The following is a 22,583-nucleotide window of genomic DNA, read 5'->3' as shown; positions in this document are numbered from 1 at the left end:
CAGCTGTGGGGGTGACAGAAAATAGCTAGTTTTAATAGCTAAACAATAATAAAATTAGCTACAAAGCCCAAATGATTAAAAAAAAATTTCGGTGTTAACCGGCTTCAGAACCGGTTAAAGCAATACTCAACCCATGTTTAATTTTAAAATAAGTGACTGTTCTCAATTTTCAAAAAAATATATATAATCACTAGACGTCAAATTTTTTGTGCTATCGTTTTTAAATACGAGTTTTAGCAACCCTTGATTGGTTACATGTTAAAATAAATAAATATTTGGTATATAGCTAATTATGATGTTATGAAAACATTTTTTAAGTAACCAATTGAAATTATTTATCTCTAGTTAGCTATGAAATATTTGGCGATTAACAGCCGATCCCGCCAGATAGCCAGCCAGAGTTGCATTGCCGCAGCGTTGCCAGATCACCAACGTCAAACATATGCATGCGTCCGTGTGGGTGGTAGCGTGTGAGTGTGTGCCGCAGCATGGGAAGCGAGTGATTCGCTGATTCGCCAAATTCGTCGTATTTACTTGGAAATTTGCAAAGTAATAGCCAAGGGTCGCCGCCGAACGAGTGCAGTCGAATTAGCCGCGAAAAGGCCCGTTAATTGAGTGCATAGCGGCCACAAAAACGTCATCGCCGCGAGTGCGACAGTGTGCGTGTCCCCCAGTGCGTGCGCGTGTGCTTGTGTGCGTGTGTGTGGCGCAGTTCACACAACTTGGCCTGGAAAAAGTGAAAGAGTATTTTTTTCGGCCATATTGTGTTGTCATAGCTGGAAAAAGTGCATTTCCCGGCAATTGGGAGAATCAAGTGCAGCTGACCACCCAAATTTTACTTCAAGTCTTCCCAATGTCGAGTAAATAGGGCGACTTATGTAAAGCAGAGAACAAAAACTATTTACATTTACAAAGGTGCGTACGCGGGTGCATGTGTGTGTGTGTGTGAGAGAGAGGGAGAGGGAGAGAAAAGTGCATCCAATTGAAATGTTTGTCCATATTTTCTATACATATTGCAGGTTTATTATAAGGTTTACATAGTTTAAATGCTAGACTAGGCTCTACTTCTTAAGGGACAGGCGCACGGGAACCCCGGACTTTGGCATCAGCGGCACTCCATTGACTCCGAACTCAATCTCAGTCTTTTCCTTGCGGATCTCCAGATCGAAATTCGACAAAACCTTGGCAATCGCTATCTTCACATTCACCTTTCCCATGCGGGCGCCTGAAATATAGAAAGAAATGCGTTAGTTTTCAGGAAGGATTCTTTAAGACCTTGTCTATGAAGTAAAATCCAGCTTTAAGATCTAAGAAGTGAAAAAATTTGATTCTAAAAACAATGTTTTGGATTGGAAGTCTTTAAAAGTTCATACATATGCATGTTATAATCGAAATTCTGTTCTTGACTTTACGAAAATTTCAAATTTCTAATACTCTGTATGTAGAAAAATGTTCCAAAAACATAATCTTAAACATTCAGTTCCAATTCATTTAAAGAAGCAGAGCTAAATAGTGCTCGGTTACCAATTGTTTTGATAACATATAACGTAAAACCCACTAACTAATTATATTAACGATTTCACCTCTTTTATCGAAATTTTTTCTTACCGATGCACATTCTGGGTCCTTCCCCAAAAGGCATATAGGCCGCATGGTTATAGTTTTTGCTATCCTGGAGATAGCGTTCTGGTTGGTAGCTGAGCGGATCGGGGAAGTTCTCGGGATCCCGATGCATTCCGAAAAGAGAGATTATAATAGGTGTGCCCTTCTTGATTACTAGTTGGCTATCGGGCACAGGGTAGTCCTGAGTGCAGATCCTGTTTAGCAATGGAAGAGCAGGATATTTGCGAGCAGTTTCTGTAAGAGCATTAAAAAAAGTGTTCGTTAAGAATAATATTTGTCAGACTAATATGAACTGCTTTTGTCTTAAGGTCAGGTCTCTCTATTTTTAAAGGATTGCTAATTCTTTTCAAAACTCACCGAGGATACAGGCCTCCAGGTACTTCATGTCTGAGATGGCATCGTAGGTCAGCTTTCCGCCATGGTTTTCGATAGCTTTGCGTACATCCTCTTTCGCTTTTTCCATCACTTCCGGATTTTGAGTGAGTTCGTACAGAGTGAAGGATGTTGTGGAGGCTGTCGTTTCATAGCCCGCAATGTAGAACAGAAATAGCTGGCCGGCAATCAAATCCTTAGACATTGATTTCACTCCATTTTTAGTACTCTCCGCCGACCAAACAGTATCATCTGTGTTGACTTTTCCCTGATTCCGCAGTTGCAGAAGGAGTTGCAGCAAGTCCTTGCGAACTATATTGTTCTCCTCTCTAAGGTCGACGGTCCTGTTGGACAACTCTCGCATCCTTTCTGTGGCCTCTTGTTTCCAGCCGATCCTCACAAAGAACTTCTCCAGGCTATGACATAATGAATATTAGTATGATTTGACATCTTAAAACTTCCCTGTAACCTTACCCGGGATACAGGAAACTAGCTGCTCCACGAACAATATCTTCAAAGTTATTACGATTAACTTTTTTGCTAATGGCCTGGAATTCATTGTTGGGATCTGCAAAGCTGTCAATATCAAGGCCAAAAATAGTCGTGGCAATAATATCGATGGCATACCTGGGGGAGAAATATAAAGTGCAGTATTAGTTATCTATTAGATAAGATAAGTCAGTTAACAATTATTAGCGGTTATAAATTACGTATTTAGGAGAATTCTACATATACATTTAAAGGTAGCACATGTTACTCGGAATTTGAATTCGAATCTCGTATACGGAAGATCTTTAGACAAATAAACTTGTCTTTTGATGCGGTAATGAATAGAGTCAAATAAACTAAAGAATTTCAAGTAGTTGATTCGTTGATTAAATATTAGTAATAGTAAGTACTATTTGATGTATTATCTTACAAAGTTATTATCAAGTACGAATCTTTGACTTACGTTGCCATAAGTTTCTTGAGCTCCAGCTCCTTGCTTCCCGTTTCAGGAAGTTGAGCCTTCATGCTGGCTATTAACTTATCACCAACGGAATCGGAGGTCTCGAACATAGCCTTAAGTTTTCCGGAGGTAAACGAGGGAGTTAGTTTGGTTCGTAGCCCCTTCCAGCTGGAGCCCTCCATTTGGAACAAGCTCGCTGACATCGGATCGTTTTTCTCGTCCACATAAACTCCACGATCATGGAAGCTGGCAAAGTCCTTGGTCAGCACATCGTAGGCCAGTTGAGCATCTCTGATCAAAAGAGCAGGTCTCAAGGTGAGATACAATCCAATCACCGGTTCCTTTGTCGATTGATACATGTCGTAAATGGCCAATCCGAAGGAACGTTTTCCCTTGGCTACGGCTTCCATAGCGCCGAAAGGAATGCTCACCCCCGTTGAGGGGAAACCCTTTCGATCCCAGTAGCTAAATGTCCACTTAAGATAGACATATAGTAATGTGACCGCACCAATCAATAGATATATTCCGATCATTATGATTATATTTTGTTCACTCTCTGTCCGAACTTCTAGCGTTCTGAATCGCAACTAACCGGTCGTAGCCGACCGACAATTTATAGTCGTTAGGGAACTCTCCCAATCGCCGCGTGTGTCAAACAATTTCGCCATATGAACAGACAGATTACCTTATCTTTTTTAGGTTTGGACGTACACAAATAACACTCTAGGCAAGCGATTCCTTTAGAGGTAGGTCGGTCAGTTTGCCTAGAAATCCCTCCGATTGAGTACTATCTATATAGTGTCTGGTCAGTGTGACAAGGCGATTTAAAAGTTCTCTGCGGGGAACAACAATTTGCCGATTAAGTTTGCAGTCACTGTAGTTAGGTAGGACTGTGAGGAAGGTAGACAACACTGCAATGGCTATACTACAGATCGCATCTTGATAATGATAGAGCAAATTGTTACATATAACCTCAGAACGTACTACGTATCTATATATAGAGACTTTACGTGCGGACACACCTAAGAAAATGTAGTGAATTAAGTGTTGGTTGTATTCAAAGCTGTAAATTGTGGGTCAAAATAGATTACTTTAAACAATAGTTCTTATAAATTCAATTTTTCTAGAACTTGATGCCATACAATGTTTTTTATCAAGTATTATGTCAAAACAATATTAACTCCCACAACATTGTTGTAGAAATCCAAGAGATTATTTGGATTGAGTTTCAGATTATTTTAAACTAGCGAATTTGATGAAATAGTTGAACAAAGGAACTATACACTTGTTAATTAGTTGAAACTTTGTGAACAAATAATGTAAATGTCCGCCTTTGTTGCACCTCTTTATTTAACACGGATGAGCAAACAAATTTGTCTGTGTTATAAACTCATTTTACATGAATAGTCTTGTGTGACTTAAATCTTTGAAATCTGTATTGACGCTTATGTCATTTACTTATAGAACGCAGTTTGTAGAAAGCCATTATTGATTGTGTATATAGACAACAAAAATTGAAGAAAATGGATATACAGATAGCTTACGAAATAGACAGAAATTGATGTAATTAAAAAGTATTTAACCTAGAAAAATTCGTTTGTTGTTTGTGCCTTTGCTTAACCTAAGTATGGTCATAAGTACCGGTTTATGAGTCATAAGCGTCAATCCGTCGGATACATCTTCAAAAAGTCTACCTGATAATCCGGGAAAAATCATAAAACAAAACCATTAATACCTGGTAGATTTACTAATGATTATTAAGTCAAAATTCCTGTTATCTGATAATAAACCAAGTATCTACTTTAGACCCAAAACCATTTGTATAAGTCCGAATATAAACTCGTTCCTTTAATATATTTGTTTATTTATAAACACTTACAAAAACTAACAACAAATACATACAAAAGTCTCATGTTTTTTGGCAGATGATATCGGGTCTAAAACTTTGATTTTTAAATTATCTTTTTTTTTTGTTTTGGTGCTTTTATTTAAAAATGGTTCTACTTCTTGAGGGAGAGACGTATGGGAACTCCATGCTTGGGCCTGAGCGAGGCTCCATTTATATCGAATTCAAGTTCACTCTTCTCCTTGCGCATCTCCACATCAAAATTTGATAAAACCTTAGCAATCGCAATCTTGACATTCACCTTTCCCATGCGGGCGCCTGTAAAACCACAAAGTTTTTTAGTTTAAGATAAGATTCTACAATTACCAGACTAATATATTTTTTGCTTTTTACCTATGCACATTCTGGGTCCCTCTCCAAAAGGCATATAGGCCGCTTGGTTAAAGTCTTTGTTCTCGTCCAGATAGCGTTCTGGTTGATAGCTAAGCGGATCGGGAAAATACTCGGCATCGAGATGCATTCCTAGTAGAGAGATTAAAACAGGAGTGCCCTTCTTGATTACTAGTTTGCTATCGGGCACAGGATAATCCTGAGTGCAAATTCTGTTCAGGAATGGAAGTGCGGGGTATTTTCGAGTGGTCTCTGTAAGTTCCATAAAAGGATTATAACATATATGGCATAAGTTTACTTCAAACTTACCTAAGATACAGGCCTCTAGATACTTCATATCCGATATGGCATCGTAGGTCAGCTTTCCGCCTTGATTTTCTATAGCTCTATGCACATCCTCCTTCGCCTTTTCCATGACTTCTGGATTTTGAGAGAGCTCGTACAGAGTGAAGGATGCTGTAGCCGCTGTCGTCTCAAATCCAGCTGCATAGAATAGGAACAGCTGACCGGCAATCACATCCTTTGACATCGATTTCACTCCGTTTTTGGTACTCTCCGCTGACCAATTAGTGTCATCAGTGTTAATCTTTCCCTGATTGCGAAGTTGTAAAAGGAGTTGCAGCAAGTCCTTACGCACTATATTGTTCTTTTCCCTAAAATCGACAGTTCGATGAGCTAGTTCGCGCATCAGTTCCGCTGATTCCACCTTCCAACCAATCCTCACAAATAACTTTTCCAATCTGTGTGTAATATAGTTAAGGTTTAGTGAAAAAAGGAGAAGAGTTTTTTATTTATCTTACCCAGGATAAAGAAATAGAGCTGCTATACGAAGAATATCCGTAAAGGTCTTACGGTTGAGCTTCTTGCTAATAGCCACAAACTCATTATTAGGATCGGCGAAGCTATCAACATTAAGTCCAAAAATAGTCGAGCCAATAATATCGATGGCATAGCTATTGGATGAATTATAAAGATCATTATCCGTTATATGTATATCCGATAAGGGTTAAACGGGTGAGAGTATACACATTTTTAAACAATAATTTATTATGGTTTTATACTCATTATTACCCTTCTGTTAAGGCTTATCTTTATAGAGGGATGTTATCAATTTAACATAATCAAGTTTCCCTCTTCCTTTAACTTACGTTGACATTAGTTTCTTAATGTCGAATTCCTTGTTGCCTCCCTGGGGCAGTTGAGCCTTAATATTGGCTACTAACTTATCTCCAATGGAATCGGAGGTTTCAAACATGGCCTTTAGTTTACCCGACGTAAAAGAAGGCGTCAGTTTGGCACGTAAAGTTCTCCAACTAGCTCCTTCCAATTGAAACAAACCCGCTGACATGGGGTCGTTTTCCTCATCGACATAAACTCCGCGATCATGAAAACTGGCAAAATCCTTGGTCACCATATCGCGAGATAGTTGAGCATCCCTAATCAGAAGAGCTGGTCTCAAAGTAAGATATAATCCAACCACCGGTTCCTTTGTCGATCGGTACATGTCGTAGACGGCCAATCCGAAAGATCGTTTTCCCTTCGCAACTGATGCCATAGCACCGAATGGGATGCTCACTCCCGTGGAGGGGAAACCCTTTCGATCCCAGTAGCTAAATGTCCACTTGAGGTAGACATATATCAATGATACTACACCGATCAGTAGATAAATTCCAATCATTTCGACCCTATTTCTTTCGTCTGCACTTCTAGCGGGCTAAATCGAAACTAAATTTCGTTTGAGACTTCTACCAATCTCTGAATTTCGCCATTCAGCCGAGATATTACCTTATCTTTTTGTTTGGAAAGAAATAAAAGCACTTGAGACAGGCTATTTCTTTATAGGTAGGTCGTTCTGTTTGCCCGAAAGATCGCTCAGACTGAGTTTCTTATAGTGCCTGCTCAGTATGACTGGGCGATTTAAAAGCTCCTCACATTCGCTGAAAAGTTGAATTATAATACTTGCCGGTAATTTTTTGTTTGGGCTCCGTAGGCAACTCTGAATTGGTGATACGAAAAATCGCCCCTTGATAAACCTCTATACGTATATTTATTAGCTCGAAAATTATGGTGGCTGTTTCCACTTGAGTGCTTGAAACAATTACGTTGTATTTCTATTAGAACCTCATGTGCTCAGTAACATTAATATATTTTTAGCATCATTTACTATGTAATTTTATCAACTGGATAAACACGATATTTTAATTATTTTCAATTTAATAGAGTAAACAAAAACAAATCATATTGAATTTTTGTTTACATTAATATAATGCCAACTCATTGTTTGGACTGAACAATATGTTATTCAAGATATTACGTAATTTGATTTTGGCCTTAAAAGATTTCTATTAAAAGTCTTGTTCAAATTAGTATAATCGCAACTCATTCTTTTGAGTGATTTTAATGTTCTTAATGAAGCAGAATAACAGGTTTGCTTATCAAGAATTTAGCCAAATTGATAAAGTTTTGTGTGGCCCGAAACCGAGTTGACCTAGGCCCAGGGGCTATCCCCGTTTTCTGAAGAACCTGTGACTTGCATATATCCTACATATAGCTCAACTCTCTCCGCCCCAAAACTTTCCGCCTGCCTGTTTTGACCCGCTTTGTTGACTTTGACGTTTATGGTAGCGCTCCCCGATGTTCAGGTTGTTCACTTGAGAACTTTGTGCTGTCAAAGTAATTCCCTGTTGTTGTTGTTTTTGTGCAGCGAGTGGCAACGACTTTGGTTAAGTATGTAAGCAACCCAACACAATGGAAACAACAATAAATACAACAATAATATAAAGACAACAACTGTATGCGGCATACAAAGTCAAAGACGTTGAACCGATTCGTGTATTTCTGTTTTTATATGGGGATTTTTGTTTTTGGAGTTCGCCGGGTGTATGTAAATAATTTTAAAAATACAAAATATGCACTGCAGGGTGATACAAAAGTAAATAGACTAAAATTAATCTTCGTATTTTAACAATTGTCTATGTAAAATAAAGAGAAATTTAACAAAAATATTTAAAGAAATTGTATATATTTTTTTAATATGATATCTTTTAGCATACAGTGTTCCTATTGTTTTGCCTGCTACTGTTTAGCTACCAATCAAAACCAGATGAAAACGAGTTTGTTTTATTTATACATATATTTATTAACATCATTAAATTAATTAATATATAATTGTCAGCATTAATGAATTTCTTGCCTTTTTTCCAGATATCTCAACTTGCTTGGCTTCGGCTTGTAAATTACAGGAAGGAACAGCAGTAATAACATAAACAAGGTGAGTTTCTTCGCAAGATCTCTGCAATTAGTTTGGGATCACTTGAGCGGTCAGTGGTAAACATTGATTTCAATTGAACAGCGGCAGCGGCAATTATTAAGTCATTAATTCTTGGGGATTAGCTTTCTCTCCATCTCTATCTGATAAGCTGCTGACTTGCTCCCCTGTAAATAGCCTTGATAAGGGCCTTGAGAGCCAACAGCCACCGCCATCAAACATGCCGCTCTGAGCTTTCGACTTGGTTCTTCAAAGTGTTGATAGCTTGGCTTTTTGTTAGCTAAATCTGGGTGCTTTCAGTATTCGAAAATGTGATATAGGTAAATTTATAAAGTTGGTATTTTAATACTTACACAATCCAATAAAATATAAAATCATTGGTCCCAAGAAATCCGCGGTTCTTTATCTATCCCAATAGTATATCTTATTGGAATTTCTTGTTGAATTATCTGATTTGAAATCACATTCCTAGATGCCTAAAAGTATGCAAAGATATATTATTATAATTATAAAATACTAGATTCAGTAGTTTCAGATTTTTTCCATATAAAAAAAAGCCAAAGAACTATATCTCTCAGCAAACTCTTTGAATACCTCCATCGGGAATTTTCCACAACATTAACAATACTATAATTTCTTGTAAGTTTTCTCTTTAAAAACCAAACAATCCTAACTATCTACAGTATCTTATCTCTTCGTAACTATATAACAATCTTAAGTTTGTGGTTCTTCGCTCTCTATAAATGCTGGTCTCCAAAGCTCCGGCTCTCTCTATTCAAAGCTTTCCGGCAAGAGCAAAACAAACGCAAAACAAAAAATATATATTAAGAAAAAAGCTTCATTCGTCAGCTGCTGCGCGTAGCGAGTAGTAGTTTGTGCGTGATTTTCACGGAAAAATAATTCACATCTGTGTTGCTAACCGATTTTCCCATTTAACACCCACAATTCGCAACGGTAAATGCCCAGGCGTAACCAAAGTGTTTCTAGAATTTCTGTAGTTGACAAAAAACGTTTACTTTCCTCAATATCGCGCGGTTTTAAACGAGTGACCTTAATCCTAAAGTCGTAAACTTAAAAATGTATTAAACACTTTTAGAGTTCAAAAACACGCGCAATTAAACCCACAAAGTGAATGACAAAAGAGCTTTGGCAACAACAACAACTAAAACAACGACAGTGACAGGGCTTAACAACTTCCTCAATCTTAATCTAACGCCCTTCGAAATGTTTTAGGCTATATACACAGCTATATGGAAATCAAACCAACCTCAAGCTTGAAACTCGAGAATAAAGCGAGCAAAGAAGCTGAAAAGCAAGGCAACTTTTTCTATATCTTTGGGTAGAGTCGGCTTTTTAACACCCGGCACACAGGCTTGCGCTCTCTCTTTCTTTCTATTGTGGCCGCTCTCTTTCTAACACACCCCTGCATATAGACCACTGTCTCCTTCTATTGATTGTGACGCAAATCTCACATTTTTCGAATTTGATTAAAATTATATTAATTTCTATTTGTTTAAAAAAAAAACGAAGCTTTTCGAGCATCAGCGTTGCCAGACGGGCAGAAAAATTGGTTTCAGAAAAAAAAACAAACCGAAATAGCATTGACATTTTGAAAAGAGCTAGAAAGAGAAGGCTAGCTCTGGTGTACTACACATGTTTCGACTTGCAAAAAGCTCTGTTTGTCCGTTCAGTTCAATTAAAAACATGTGCTGCCCTCCCCCGCCCCCCTGTCCAATATTTTTGTTTATTGTTTATAAATGAGAGAACTTTGTTTGCCCTCTCGCTCCTTTGTGGCAGCCATCTCGCTTGCTCTTACGGACAAACAAGCAGCTGAGGTCAGCGAGCAAACGCCGGCGCAGCTTTTTTCTGAGTTTGCAAAGACAAAATGGTAGCTTTTTCACTTGCGCAGGTTGAGAGCTTTTTTTTTTGGTTTTGCTTTACTTTTTTTTCTATATTGTTTTTTGTATGTATAAAAGTGGAATCGAGTGATATAGGAAGAACCTTGTACGTTCATGACTATGGAATGGAATTTAGTGTGTGGTTTTTGTTTTAGTTTTTTTTTTTTGCTCGTTAGTTTCTCCATCCGTCATGCTCTCATATTGGATTTGTTTCTTATTTGTTGAGTGTAGTTTTTGGAGAGTCTCTTTTTGCAGCAGAAGATTCTTCTGCTGGCGAGAGGGTGTCTTCTTCTAGTAGCGCGCGTCTTGGGGCGTCAGTGATGACCTCCAAAGCTGCTTTTGCACTGATTATTTTGCCGGCCAGCTGCGGAAGCGCTGCTGCCTCCTCTTCGCTTTTTCTTTCGCATTTTAGTATTTATTGATTTCGTTACTTATTGGCCGAGGCTGAGCGTTTTTTAATGCCGGCTAGCGAGAGCCATGTGCAAATGCTGCCAAGAAAGAGACAAGTGCAACCGCTGTAGAGTGGGCGAGTGAGAGAGATGGGGCTATCGCTACACAAAAGTCTTTGTTTAATTTGGCTTATCAAACCGAATTCTGCTGATAACTTGAATCACTCATATTTATTTTGTTTTTTTTTCGATGTTTTTTTCAGTATCTTTTGTTGCTGGCTTTATTTTTATTTTGATTTGGCATTGAACATTGTACGCTGGTTTTTTCACCCTTCTCTTTCGCTGTGTGAGTGAGAGACGCGATAATATTTGTGTGCCGTTTGGCTTTTTTGATAATTTCGCGTGCAAATATCACGTATACCACGTTCGTCTCACAATTGAATGTGATAAAATTTCCGGTGTTCTTTTCATTTAAACTTATCGCGTTTTTCTTTGTTCGCCGAGGTGTTCGATAAAAAACGTTGCATATTTCAAGGCGTACTGTCGTTGTTAGTTAAACTTAACTAAATGTATCTCAAACCTAACCAGATCTTCTTTGAATTACAAATCAAAATGACGTTAATGTGCTACAAATAAGTCAAGACCTCTTAAAAAATATTCCATTAAGTGCCAAAAACAAGAAATATTTATAATATCATAAGAAAAATCAAGTAAAAAAAGTAGTAGCAAGTCGGAGAAATCAAAGCACCAGTTTTGATTTTCCCTTTGAGTTCCGTGTGGGAAGTTGTAGAAGAAAACCTTCAAAGTGGATACCCTGGCGTTGCCTCTTGGAGGGCTCTCTCATGTTAGAATGGCTCTAGCCAGGTAAGAAAAAACATAAAAGATAAAACTCTTTGGTAATTTCAATTGTATTGTCCTTACTTAACTAGTATAAAACTTTTATTTAAGGAGCCTTTAGTTTCATAATGGTTGTATGGTCTGCCTAAAAGATTAAGGAATCTTTAATCTCCCATAATGACGTAATGACATATAAGATGATTTAAAATCTACTTGAAGTGTAAATCTCTGACAGTTAACAGCAATTTTCGTTAGATAAGATTATACCAAATGCAGTTATAGTATTTTCTTGTCTTATCGCGAAATAAGATAAAACTCTTTGGTAATTTCTATTTTATTATCCTTACTTAACAAGTATACAACTCTTGTTCAACGATTCTTTAGTTTCATAATGGTTGTATGGACTGCCTAAAACCCAATGGAAATCTTTAATATTATATTATTTTCTTGTCTTATCACGAAATAAGATAAAACTCTTTGGTAATATATATTGTATTGTCCTTACCTAACAAGTATAGAACTCTTATTCAACGATCTTTTAGTTTCATAATGGTTGTATACACTGCCTAAAACCCATTAGGAAATCTTTAATATTATATTATACTATAATAGTTTCCTGTCCTATCACGAAATAATATAAAACTCTTTGGTAATTTCTATTGTATTGACCTTACTTAACTAGTATAAAACTCTAATTTAACGATCCTTTAGTTTCATAATGGGTGTATGGACTGCTTAAAACCCATTGGGAAATCTTTAATATTATATTATATTATATTGTTATCCTGTCTTATTACGAAATAAGATAAAACTCTTTGGTAATTTCTATTGTATTGTCCTCTTGTTCAACGATCCTTTAGTTTCATAATGGTTGTATGGACTGCTTAGAACCCATTGGGAAATCTTTAATATTATATTATATTATATTATTTTCCTGTCTTATTACCAAATAAGATAAAACTCTTTGGTAATTTCTATTGTATTGTCCTTACTTAACTAGTATACACCTCTTATTCAACGATCCTTTAGTTTCATAATGGTTGTTGGTTGGACTGCTTAAAACCGATTAGAAAATCTTTAATCTCTATAGGACTTGACGATCTTTACGGATCAATTAGTGATGCCCACGGTAGTAACGAGAATTCAATGTCGTCGCAAATAGTGATTACCGTTAAGCTATGAAAAATACATCAGCAATAACAAATAGCAAGGCGAATGCGCGAAATCGAGGAAACAATCAAACGAAATGTGCAACATTTGATGCGCTCGTGTGTGTGCATTGCATTAAAATTCAGGGGCAATGCCGTGCCTAGATGTAATTACCGTTATAGTCAAGTGCAAACCGTATGGCAGATAAATATCGCCTGACCCCTCGCTTTCATAGAGTGTAATGAAATACGGGAAAAATAATGGGGAAAACGTTTGGAGAATAAAGCTGGAAAAAATATACATAATTCGTTTAATTCGAAACGAATTTTTTGTATTTTAAACATTTGTATTTGTTTTTCAAATTTAAAATTGATATTAATCTGAAACATTAAAGATATCGGTGAGAGGTGGTATTTGAACCTGGAATCTAACCTATTATAGTTGTTTTAATAAAAGTTAAGAAAAAAATATACATAATTCGATTAATTCGAAGACTTAAAAAACGAATTTCAAGTATTTTTAAGATTTAAATTTGTTTTTAGAGTTTAAAATTTATATTAAACTGAAATATTGAAAAAAATCATTGGTGGGAGGTGGTATTTGAACCTGCATTCTAACCTAATATGGTTTTTGAAGACCTTTGTTGTAACTTTAAATTATTCACACATCAAAATATTATCTTGATTTTATAAATATCTATTTTTACTGTGTAGAAATGGCCGTAATTGTGAGTTGAAAACTTTTTTCAGGGAGAGAGAGAGACAGACATGGATAAATTACCCATTAAAGGCTTGTGGGTGGTGGAGTGAGGGAGATAAGAAATTGACCCTTGTCTGTTTACTTTCACGGATTCGGATTTCGAAATGTCTTTAACATTGGAAGTCCGATTTTCACTATTTACAGAGAGAAAGTAGACGACTATTTTGAGTGATCTTTCTCTCCCAGAAAGAGAGAGAGGGAGAGGTAGAGGTAGAAAGAGCATGCAAGCCTCGTGCTAATTCATTTTAATTCATTTGACCGAAGGTGAATTTGCCACGAGGGGGAGTGAGAGAGGGAGCGGTAGAATAAGAAGAAGGGCACACATGTGCACTATAGTAATCTCTCTCCCACTTTGTTTATGTTTTGTTTTTGTAACGGTTTATTTCCCTTGTAGTTGTAGCTATTTTTTTTTTATTGTCTATGAGGAAGTGTGTGCTAGCTTTTTGTAGTTGATGTGTACTCTTTTTTTTCTATTTTGTGCGAAGGTGTTTCCATTTGTAATTACAATTACATGCCTCTGCCTTCGATTGTGTGTGTGTGTGTGCTTGTTTGTTTGTTGTAATCATGGGTTACAAAAGCGTTTTGCTATTGTGGTTGCTGTTTCAATTTGTGCGATAAGGTCGTTTTGCTCTATGATTTTGCGTAATTACATTTGATAATATTTCAATGTGAAAACCTTTGCGGGATCAGCATATGAGGGCAATTTAAGTTGTGTAGTAGTTAATACGAATGTGAAAATACTCATTTTCATAACCATATTGCACTTCCTTATGTTAAGCAATATCGTATACAAATTTTACTATATAATTTTATAAAATATTATTTAACTAATCGCATCAATTATCCAAGAGATTATACACAGTGGAAATTCTGACGATCTCATCTAAGTTAAAAATGTTATTAAAAATAGAATTACATTTTACGTTGAAAATGTTTTTATTTTGCTCGAATCAAGTTGAATTAGCGGTATTTAAGTACAAATAAACTATTCAGTCCTTAGTGTATACTTATCAAAAAGTTGTTAAATAAACTCAATTAAACTTTTCTCTTCTCACTATTTCGTTCTTATATTGATACCAAAATGTACTTACACGGTTTTTAAGAACGAGTGTTTTCAATTCAAGAACAATGTTCTCAATTTAAGAACAATGTTCTCAATTCAAGAACAATGTTCTCAGTTTAAGAACAATGTTCTCAATTCAAGAACAATGTTCTTAGTTTAAGGACAATGTTCTCAATTCAAGAACAATGTTCTTGGATACTTCTCTCTGTATACAAAATATTAATCACCAATATTAAAATTCCTTGAACATATTATAATAGATGTGTAATGAACAATTTTGTCGATATAATACGAACATGTTTAAAAAAACTTCTTTCAAAACTGTGTCCTTTTCATTTCCATGATATTTAAAGTTATGATTCGTCGAAAACTCGTTAAATTCCAAAAGGTCCTTGATACCAAAGAAACCAATTTAGTAATGTAATATTAAAGTAACCCACTAATTGGCTTATATAAGGAATTTCACCGTCTAAAAACATGACATTCCCCAAATATCTCTCAATATATTGATTTGACACATTCAATATGCCGTTTGGCATCCAAGGTTCTTTGAGTTTGTCGCTTTTGTGACACTGAGACTGACAGACAGACTGTGTGAGTCGATGTCGAACCTGTTGAAGAGCTTTTAAGGTCCCAGGGTTTAATCAAATTGATTGGGGTTGGGGTAAATCGATGTGGTCACTGAGAGTGAAGGTTTTCCCTAATAAGCCAACCCATAATTTTCAGCCAGGGGATGGCCCTCAAACTTTGTCATTTCCGATAGATAAAGTTGGGGAGAGCGAGGAAAAGGCCCCGAAAAAAATTCTCGTTCTATATTTATATCGATGACATGATTTCATTTCAATGTTCATGCCACAAAACTCACGATTCCGCGCCCGATAACAATGACACAATTCAAGTGTATCTGTGTGGGTGTTGTCGCATTTGTGTGTGCGTGTGTATCTAAGGTTGTTGTTGCTGTTGTCAGCCACCCGCAACGAAGCTACAATCATTGACCCTCATGCCTTCAAACTGGCTAACACAGGGACGAGTGTGTGTGAGTGTGTGTTTTTGTGGGTGGAAAGGGAACTTAACTAACTTATTGATTCAAAATTGGTTGCTACTGTAGGTATACTATGACAGCCTATCACTGGCAGTCTAATTGGTTAACCGTACCAAGGGTATTATGATATGGGTCGAGGCAAAAGCAATGGATTCTCATGCAGAAACAGAATCAAAATCAGCTTTCAACCCAGTTTTGTCAAGAACGACTCAAAGCTATCTTAATATTACATTATAAGCGGTAGTTCTGACATTCTAATTCATTCTAGTTATAATATTTTATTAGAAGATGACCAAAATATAACATAAGCCTTTGAGACTATTTTATAGCTAGATGTTATGTGTTTATTGATAGAACCAAAATTAAAATATGGCCCTGATATTTATTTATTGAGATTTGAAGGATGAAAAGAATTCAGGTTTGTGGTGGATATTTTGCAGATTTTGAAAAGAACTAATAAAACCATTTAGACATTAAACGATTCAGATATTATGATAGGTATGAAGGCTGCAAAATCAAACAGATTTTATTAGAAGATATGAATAGAGGGTACAAAATAATATAGCTACTACTATAATCTAGATATCGAAAAAGTAAAAGGTCACTTATTAGCCGCTTTCATTTATCCGTTAATTTGGCTTCGGCTAAGCGCCCCAATCGCCCACTAATCTCAATTACAGCACTTCATTCTCGCCCGCAATCCGCAATCGCATTCAAACATTCGAATGCGAAACAACAAACAGAAATGTTTACAACAAAACGCGATGAAACAATGCACACAGTCGAAAGGAGGTGGAGGCTAAAAGCAAAAAGCAAAACAACGCAGCGGAGCAGAGCGTCGGCAGAGCTGCGGCAGAGCTGCGGCAGCTCTGCCCAGCGACAAAAATGCAGCTAGCTGAAAAGCGTTGGCGGCGTGCTCGATACTAAAGCGTCGCAGTCGCAGTTGCCGCCGCTGTCTCTGCCTCTGCTGCGATTTAGCCTCGTTACAAGCGGTCGGCCGCTTTGGAGGTGTCAGCAGAGGTGCCAACTTTTGCCTACAAAGAAACTGGCCAAATCCTGCATATCTTTGAAGTTTATTTCCTTAATACGACATTATAGTTAAGGCACAGTTATACAGAAATCACTTTCAACCAAGGTTGGAATTTGTTGGGATTTCAACGAAATTTTTTTTGGTTTTTCTGAGAGAGGTTCCTAACTCTAGAAACTGCCAGCCAAGGTATATGTTTACTGGAATATTTGAAGTCAAGTATTTGATAAAACATTATATGCATATTTTTCTTAAATACATTACATTGACTTCTAAATTTTTCTTATACTGAGGGCAACTGGAGGACCAAAATATAATCTTATTCCCACCCTTAAATTTGGTAGACTCTGGTGTGCCAACCTTGGAAAACTTAAAATTTACTCATATGCCAGTTAGAATTTAGGTTACAATAAGCATCTTCCCACTTTGTTTTTTAATTATTAAAATACAGAAAAGCTATGTTTGATTAAAATAAACCTTAGATTAAAGACAACAGTACGTATGAGTGATATATCTTAAAACCAAACCGCAGACTTTAGGATCATATTTTAAAATCCATTTAAGTTGTATATGACTATGTTTTCTTAAACTCAAGATATTTCAGAACTCAAAGTTCTCAATATCATAAACCTCAAAGTTTTTTCAAACTTAAGAATTTTCATAATATTGAGTTTTTCTAAGCTCTTGGGTCCCTATAGTTTGATTTGTTCTTCAAAGCTAGATATTTAATAAAGTTCTATATACGTGAAAGTTTTCTACATCCGAACTCCTCTTATTCTTGATATCTTAAGTGGTTTTCCAGAGAGTAGCCCAATTTTCCTCACTGTACGATGGCCGCGCCCTCGCAGCGCTGGCTGCGCAGTCGCCCTCGCATGTGGCCACAGAAATCGAAATCTTAGCCCCGAATTCGTCACCAACTTTGGACACTACTTACATGCCGCCAACGCTGACGTCAGCGTCGCTGCCGGCGCCGACTGCGCTGCCACCCTCGACGGCGGCGTCGACGTCAGCCTCAGTGTGTACTACTTTTGTTTTCATTGAAAACGTTTGCTGTAATGTTTGTGGTATGTTTCGCTGGCAGCGCAGTCGACGTCGACGCTGCTCACATGGTCACTGAGCTTTGGCTCTCGCGCTCCCTCTCTCTCTCACGCGTTGTCTCTCTGCTGCTGTTGCTGCTGCTGCCTCGCTCTCCCACTCTGTGCCACCGCTGCCTCTGCCTCTGCCGACGTCGCTGCCTGGCGTTGCCTCGCTCATTTGTTTTGGGTCGTATTGACCTTCTTAAAAAGTAGGTAACCTCATTTCTCATTTATCGTGTACAACTTACATGCTGCTGCTCTGCCGACGCCGCAGCTGCTCTGCTCCGACCTCTGCCGACGTCGCTGCCGAGGGTGGGGGCCTGTCTCTTCAGAGGCCAAAAAAAAATATAGCGCCAAAGATATATCTCACGCATCTCGCCACAAAATGCAACGCCTTCAATTGTTTCGGCCAAGATTCTTGAATTGGTTGTAATGCTCGCGCACTTGGGGGAAATACTCATTATTTTAGAGGCCACATTTGAAGTGGTTCTCTTCCCCTTCCTCTGAATATCTCTGATATCCTAAAAGTCTTAAAATTGTGAAATACGAGATAAGGATCTGCAATTCTTATTTTTATATTTTGTTTCTTTCGAAAAATGTAACTTTTTTTTTTTAATATTAATATTTGGAACCACTTAGACCTAAATGTAAAATTTTTTAATGTTTTTAATAAAAATTAATTATTTTTTTAAAGATGCAAAATAGAAAAAATTACAGATTAATTCGTATCTTTCGAAAGATGTAACTCTTTTTTTAAATATTAATATTTGGAAATACTTAGACCTATTTTTAAAAATGTTTATAAAAATATTTATAAGAAAAATATTTGTTTAATACGAATCTTTGGAAAAATGAAACATCTTTTCTTAAATATAAATATTTAGAAATACTTAGACCTACTTTTAAAAACAATTATATTGTTAATACGAGTTAATAGAGAAATAACAGTTTATTAAAGATTAGCGTTTTAAACCTTTTGGGAATTTTAGAGCGTTACCAAGGCATAATTTATTCTATCTGTTACCATTCTACCACTAAGTTTTTATTAATACCAAGTTGATCGCACGATCTATTATTCCTATAAATGGATTCTTTCCAAACGTGTTTACTTCTAAAAAACATTGTTACATTTTTCTTAGCAATATATTTCCCTATATAGTACAAGGTACACCCATGCACATTTGAAGGGCGGTGTGCTATTGTAAAGCTAATATTATCTTTATTTCCCTATTCTATTTGCCCCATTCGAAGCTCAATGAATCGCCAAGTGATCGCTTCCTAGTGCCCCCACAGCGCTGACGTCACAAGGCGACACTGACAGAAATAATTGCATCGAAGTATTCGCCGAGCAAGGTTTTCGTTTTCGTTTCGGTGCAGATTATGTTTCAGACTTTTCCGAAGGTGAGGCATAATTTGAAAAGTGTGTAATTTGTTTTCCTACGCTGATTGCACTTGGAATTTATGCTGCGGCGGCTCCCTTGGTTTACTTATGTCTATATATTTCAGTATGCGTGCATAAACATTGAACAGTTTTTTTTTTTCTATATTTTTTTTTTGTATTTCGCTCGCCGAACTATGGGAAACCAAACCAACCCAACTGAACTGAACTCAACCGAGCAGAGCTGAGCGGCAGCGAGTTGTCGTCGCAGTCTCGTTTACTATTGACACCATTAATGTTGCCCCAATGTAGGTCAATTGCGCGCTAATTGCCCCGCCACTCGCCTTCTGCCGGGGGTCGTTTCGTCTCCTCTCAATGCTGAAAACAGCCACTGCCTCTGTTCATCTGCTCACCTACCTCTACATCTGCTGCCGCTGATTGAAGCTACCAGCTTGACCTTTTAGGCCTCGGGAGCAGTGCGGACAAGTGGGCCGAAATATGGCACCTCTGGCGGATTTTAAACGTCAAAAAATAGGTTCTTATGTAGGAAACTTAACTCTAGACATGAGAGTATTTTGATCGTTACTTTGCATAATTATTTTTTGTCAAATTTTACATCTGATGGTATGACCATAGACATTAAAAATATATGTTTAAAATCAAATGGACAATGTGTTCTTTTAACCCCTTAGATAACTGATGGTTAGGATGGTTATATAACTGATGGTTACTGGAACCATTTTATCCAGTATTTAAAAAATATATCTTAAGTTAACGATAAATGGTTAAAAACTTAAGCTTAGAGTAGCTTTGAAACTAAAAATTTTCAATCCTAGGTTTAAATCCTACTTTTTGTTTAACTTGAGGATGAGAAAACGAGCCTAATGCAAACAATGATATGGTATGATGATATGATATTTGTTTACTCAAAAAGCTAGTAATTTTCTAGTAGTAAACTTTTAGGTGAGCTATTTTTAGATTGACTAAAAATAAATAATCTTATCAATGGGTTGTTTTAGCTAGTTTCTGTAGCGTTCCAAAGAAACTGCTCACATTACGCATACGCCGTGTGAGACAGCTTGGCAACCGCAAAATAACTCTCAACTCGCTGGAAAGGCTGCTGCTGCTCTGTTTTTGTCTTCTTGTTTTTGGTTTTTCTTTTTTTTTTGGGGCAGCCAGCCCCAAACTCTGACCTAGTTTCCGCCTTTTTGGGCACCGAAAAACTTTTGTTGTTGTACATTTATTTTCTGGCTTTGTATTTTTGCATATTTTATGATTTAATCAAAGGAAATTATACACGCATGCAGAGCATCCCAGGGTGTGTTCCCTTGGGGAACGAATCAGCCGAGTAGTATGGAGAAGTAAAGTTCCCTCAACGCACACACTCTCGAGCTGGGGTAATAAAACCGAAACTTGACCTAATTCTGAAAACTGATGCCGTCTCTGTTTCTGCTGCTCTGATATATATTTATTTTTTTTGTCTCCACTTTCGGGCCTGCTAGAAGTGGTTGTATATGTATATAGTATTTGCGTAGCATACACAACATTCATCTTACGAAGCGGCGATAGTATTTTAATTATGGCATTCCCAATAAACAATTGTGGGTGGTTGGCAGGGGAAAATATACAAAAACGATCTATGAGCCTATTGAGCACTTGGGAAATGTAATTACTCTCGGCTATGGAAATCGTTTGATAAGTAAGGAAAACAAAGCGATTGGGTAATGGCAAGAAATGTGCTGAGTTACGAGTTGTAATATCATAAAACTAAATGTTATCGTAACGTTTGTACTGGAATTTTGAAATAAAACTGATTTAAAAGATTTATATTGCAGTCCATTGGGGTATCGAATTAAATTTCGAAATTCTGTTACACATCTAAGTGCATTGGGGAAATATGTGCTGACGCTTAGGAACTTAAATCTTTCTAGTAGATTTTAAATTACATGGTTCTGTACAGATTTAATAGATTTTTATGATCAATGCAATACAATGAACCATGTTCTAATTGCAGACTAATGTGTGCAATTCTAAATAATAGCATTGATAGCTTTAAATCGTGCATATCTCAAGGAAGTTTAGCTCATAAACACTTTAATAGTGCTACATGAAACCATAAATTCTGGTTTAGCAAAAGAGAAACGATTGATAATAATATCTTGTTGTTGATTTTTCATGTTTTCCTTAGAGTATATCAATCTTTAGATGTTGAAACGCCCAAATGATGTTGTTTCCTTCTTCGTTCCGCCCCTTTACCTCCCACTTTGTCTTGTTTGGCTTCTTTATAATTTCCATTTGCAAACTACAATTATTTGATTCGCTTGAATCGCACCAGATGGTTTTCCTTCCTCATCTCTCTGTCTGAATGTTTATACATATATATGGCTGATTCCTCCTCCTTTGATTAATACAATCATACCCCTGGTGGGATTCCCTTTGCCCCCTGCTAAGTACAGCCCTGCCCACAGTTGCGCTTCTATTTCATTACTAGTATTTCGCTCTTTTTTTGTTGCCCATCGCCTGTTGCTAGCCAATGTCTTTCTATCCCTCTCCCTTTTTTTCTCTTGCCTCTCAGTCTCACTTTGTGTAATTTACGCGGTGCAATACTTTTTGCCCTCAGTGTATGAAGGGCATATGTCCTATAGAGTTCGCAGTTTACCAAGTACTGAGATACTTTTAAAATACCAAAAAATAAATACAATTTGAAGGAAGTTTCAATAAAATGCTTCAACTTTAGTATAGGATATATTTTCCATTAATAACAAATATTGTATGAATTCATATCGTTCGTAATTTAGTATTAAATAAAGTATGTAACTGAAAAATATCCTGAATTTTGTATGTTATGTTATCAAGATATTTAAAAATATTTTCCGAGTAATATCAATTACTTAAGATAAAATATGACATTTTAAACAATAAGTTCTGATAGAGGGAAGTATTTTTAGAACACCTTTTGGAACCATCTTGTTAAAAGGGTATTTGATCTTCCCCAGTTAAAAACCACCTCCTTTGTCATCTGTTTCATTTTTTAATCCGCTTATTCCCTTGGACTGTCTCGGGTTGGCTGTGGATATTTCATTTCATTGGCCACCAGGCGATGGGAACAGCCAACTACATCGAGCCCAGACCCAAAGTGAAACCCAGGCAAACTGAACTCAGCCGAACTGAACTGAACTGAGAGTCGAGCAACGTTCTAACCTTGTAATACCCGTCGCAGTGGTAGTAATTTTGATGGTTTTTTTGTTGTTGTTGGTACCTTTAACCTTTGCTTGGTTAATGCGAGCGGCACCAACAACAACCTTCTCTGACGTCGTTTTTGTCGTATCCTTGAAAGTGTCTATCTGAGGTCATCAACTACAATTTTCGTCGAGCTGGTTGTTGTTGTTATTGTTGGTCGGGGCTCGTTTATCATTGGACTTTTCATGGTCGATGCTCCGAACACAAAGGGAGAAATACAGAAAATATATAAATTCCAACAACAGCGGTACAAAAAAATATTATTAAAAGGAGACAC

At 36.9% G+C, this 22,583-nt stretch overlaps 3 protein-coding genes across 3 annotated transcripts in view; 1 reads left to right on the top strand and 2 right to left on the bottom strand.

Moving 5' to 3' along the window:
- The first annotated feature begins 503 nt into the window (after positions 1 to 503).
- Positions 504 to 22,583, top strand: part of rdx (BTB/POZ and MATH domain-containing protein rdx) — a 71,326-nt gene continuing 49,246 nt past the window's right edge. Inside the window, exons 1-2 of the mRNA XM_036816966.3 lie at positions 504 to 915; positions 8,385 to 8,451. The gene's annotated coding sequence lies outside the window, so the exon portion shown is untranslated. The remainder of the gene's footprint in view (positions 916 to 8,384; positions 8,452 to 22,583) is intronic.
- LOC108006237 (probable cytochrome P450 6d5) lies at positions 1,001 to 3,541 on the bottom strand. The gene is made up of 5 exons (XM_017069677.4): positions 2,948 to 3,541; positions 2,470 to 2,622; positions 1,981 to 2,411; positions 1,609 to 1,857; positions 1,001 to 1,225 (listed from the first exon to the last, which is right to left on the bottom strand). Exons 1-5 carry the CDS (start codon positions 3,475 to 3,477, stop codon positions 1,062 to 1,064), a joined length of 1,527 nt encoding a protein of 508 aa, XP_016925166.4. The 5' UTR covers positions 3,478 to 3,541; the 3' UTR covers positions 1,001 to 1,061.
- Positions 4,784 to 6,919, bottom strand: LOC108006234 (probable cytochrome P450 6d5). The gene is made up of 5 exons (XM_036816968.3): positions 6,329 to 6,919; positions 5,981 to 6,133; positions 5,490 to 5,920; positions 5,184 to 5,432; positions 4,784 to 5,108 (listed from the first exon to the last, which is right to left on the bottom strand). Exons 1-5 carry the CDS (start codon positions 6,856 to 6,858, stop codon positions 4,945 to 4,947), a joined length of 1,527 nt encoding a protein of 508 aa, XP_036672863.3. The 5' UTR covers positions 6,859 to 6,919; the 3' UTR covers positions 4,784 to 4,944.

Source organism: Drosophila suzukii, chromosome 3 (genome assembly GCF_043229965.1).
Source record: "Drosophila suzukii chromosome 3, CBGP_Dsuzu_IsoJpt1.0, whole genome shotgun sequence".
Classification (NCBI taxonomy): Eukaryota; Metazoa; Arthropoda; class Insecta; order Diptera; family Drosophilidae; genus Drosophila; species Drosophila suzukii.
This window is presented reverse-complemented; position numbering and strand designations above follow the sequence as displayed.

Excerpts from the sequence above, each read along its gene's own strand:
- LOC108006237 (XM_017069677.4), bottom strand. The coding sequence starts at position 3,477 with ATGATCGGAATATATCTATTGATTGGTGCGGTCACATTACTATATGTC. Across the intron at positions 2,623-2,947 it reads CTCAAGAAACTTATGGCAAC|GTATGCCATCGATATTATTG; the intron begins GTAAGTCAAAGA and ends TTTCTCCCCCAG. Across the intron at positions 1,858-1,980 it reads CCTGGAGGCCTGTATCCTCG|AAACTGCTCGCAAATATCCT; the intron begins GTGAGTTTTGAA and ends ATGCTCTTACAG.
- LOC108006234 (XM_036816968.3), bottom strand. The coding sequence starts at position 6,858 with ATGATTGGAATTTATCTACTGATCGGTGTAGTATCATTGATATATGTC. Across the intron at positions 5,921-5,980 it reads GCTCTATTTCTTTATCCTGG|ATTGGAAAAGTTATTTGTGA; the intron begins GTAAGATAAATA and ends TATTACACACAG. Across the intron at positions 5,109-5,183 it reads GGGACCCAGAATGTGCATAG|GCGCCCGCATGGGAAAGGTG; the intron begins GTAAAAAGCAAA and ends GTGGTTTTACAG.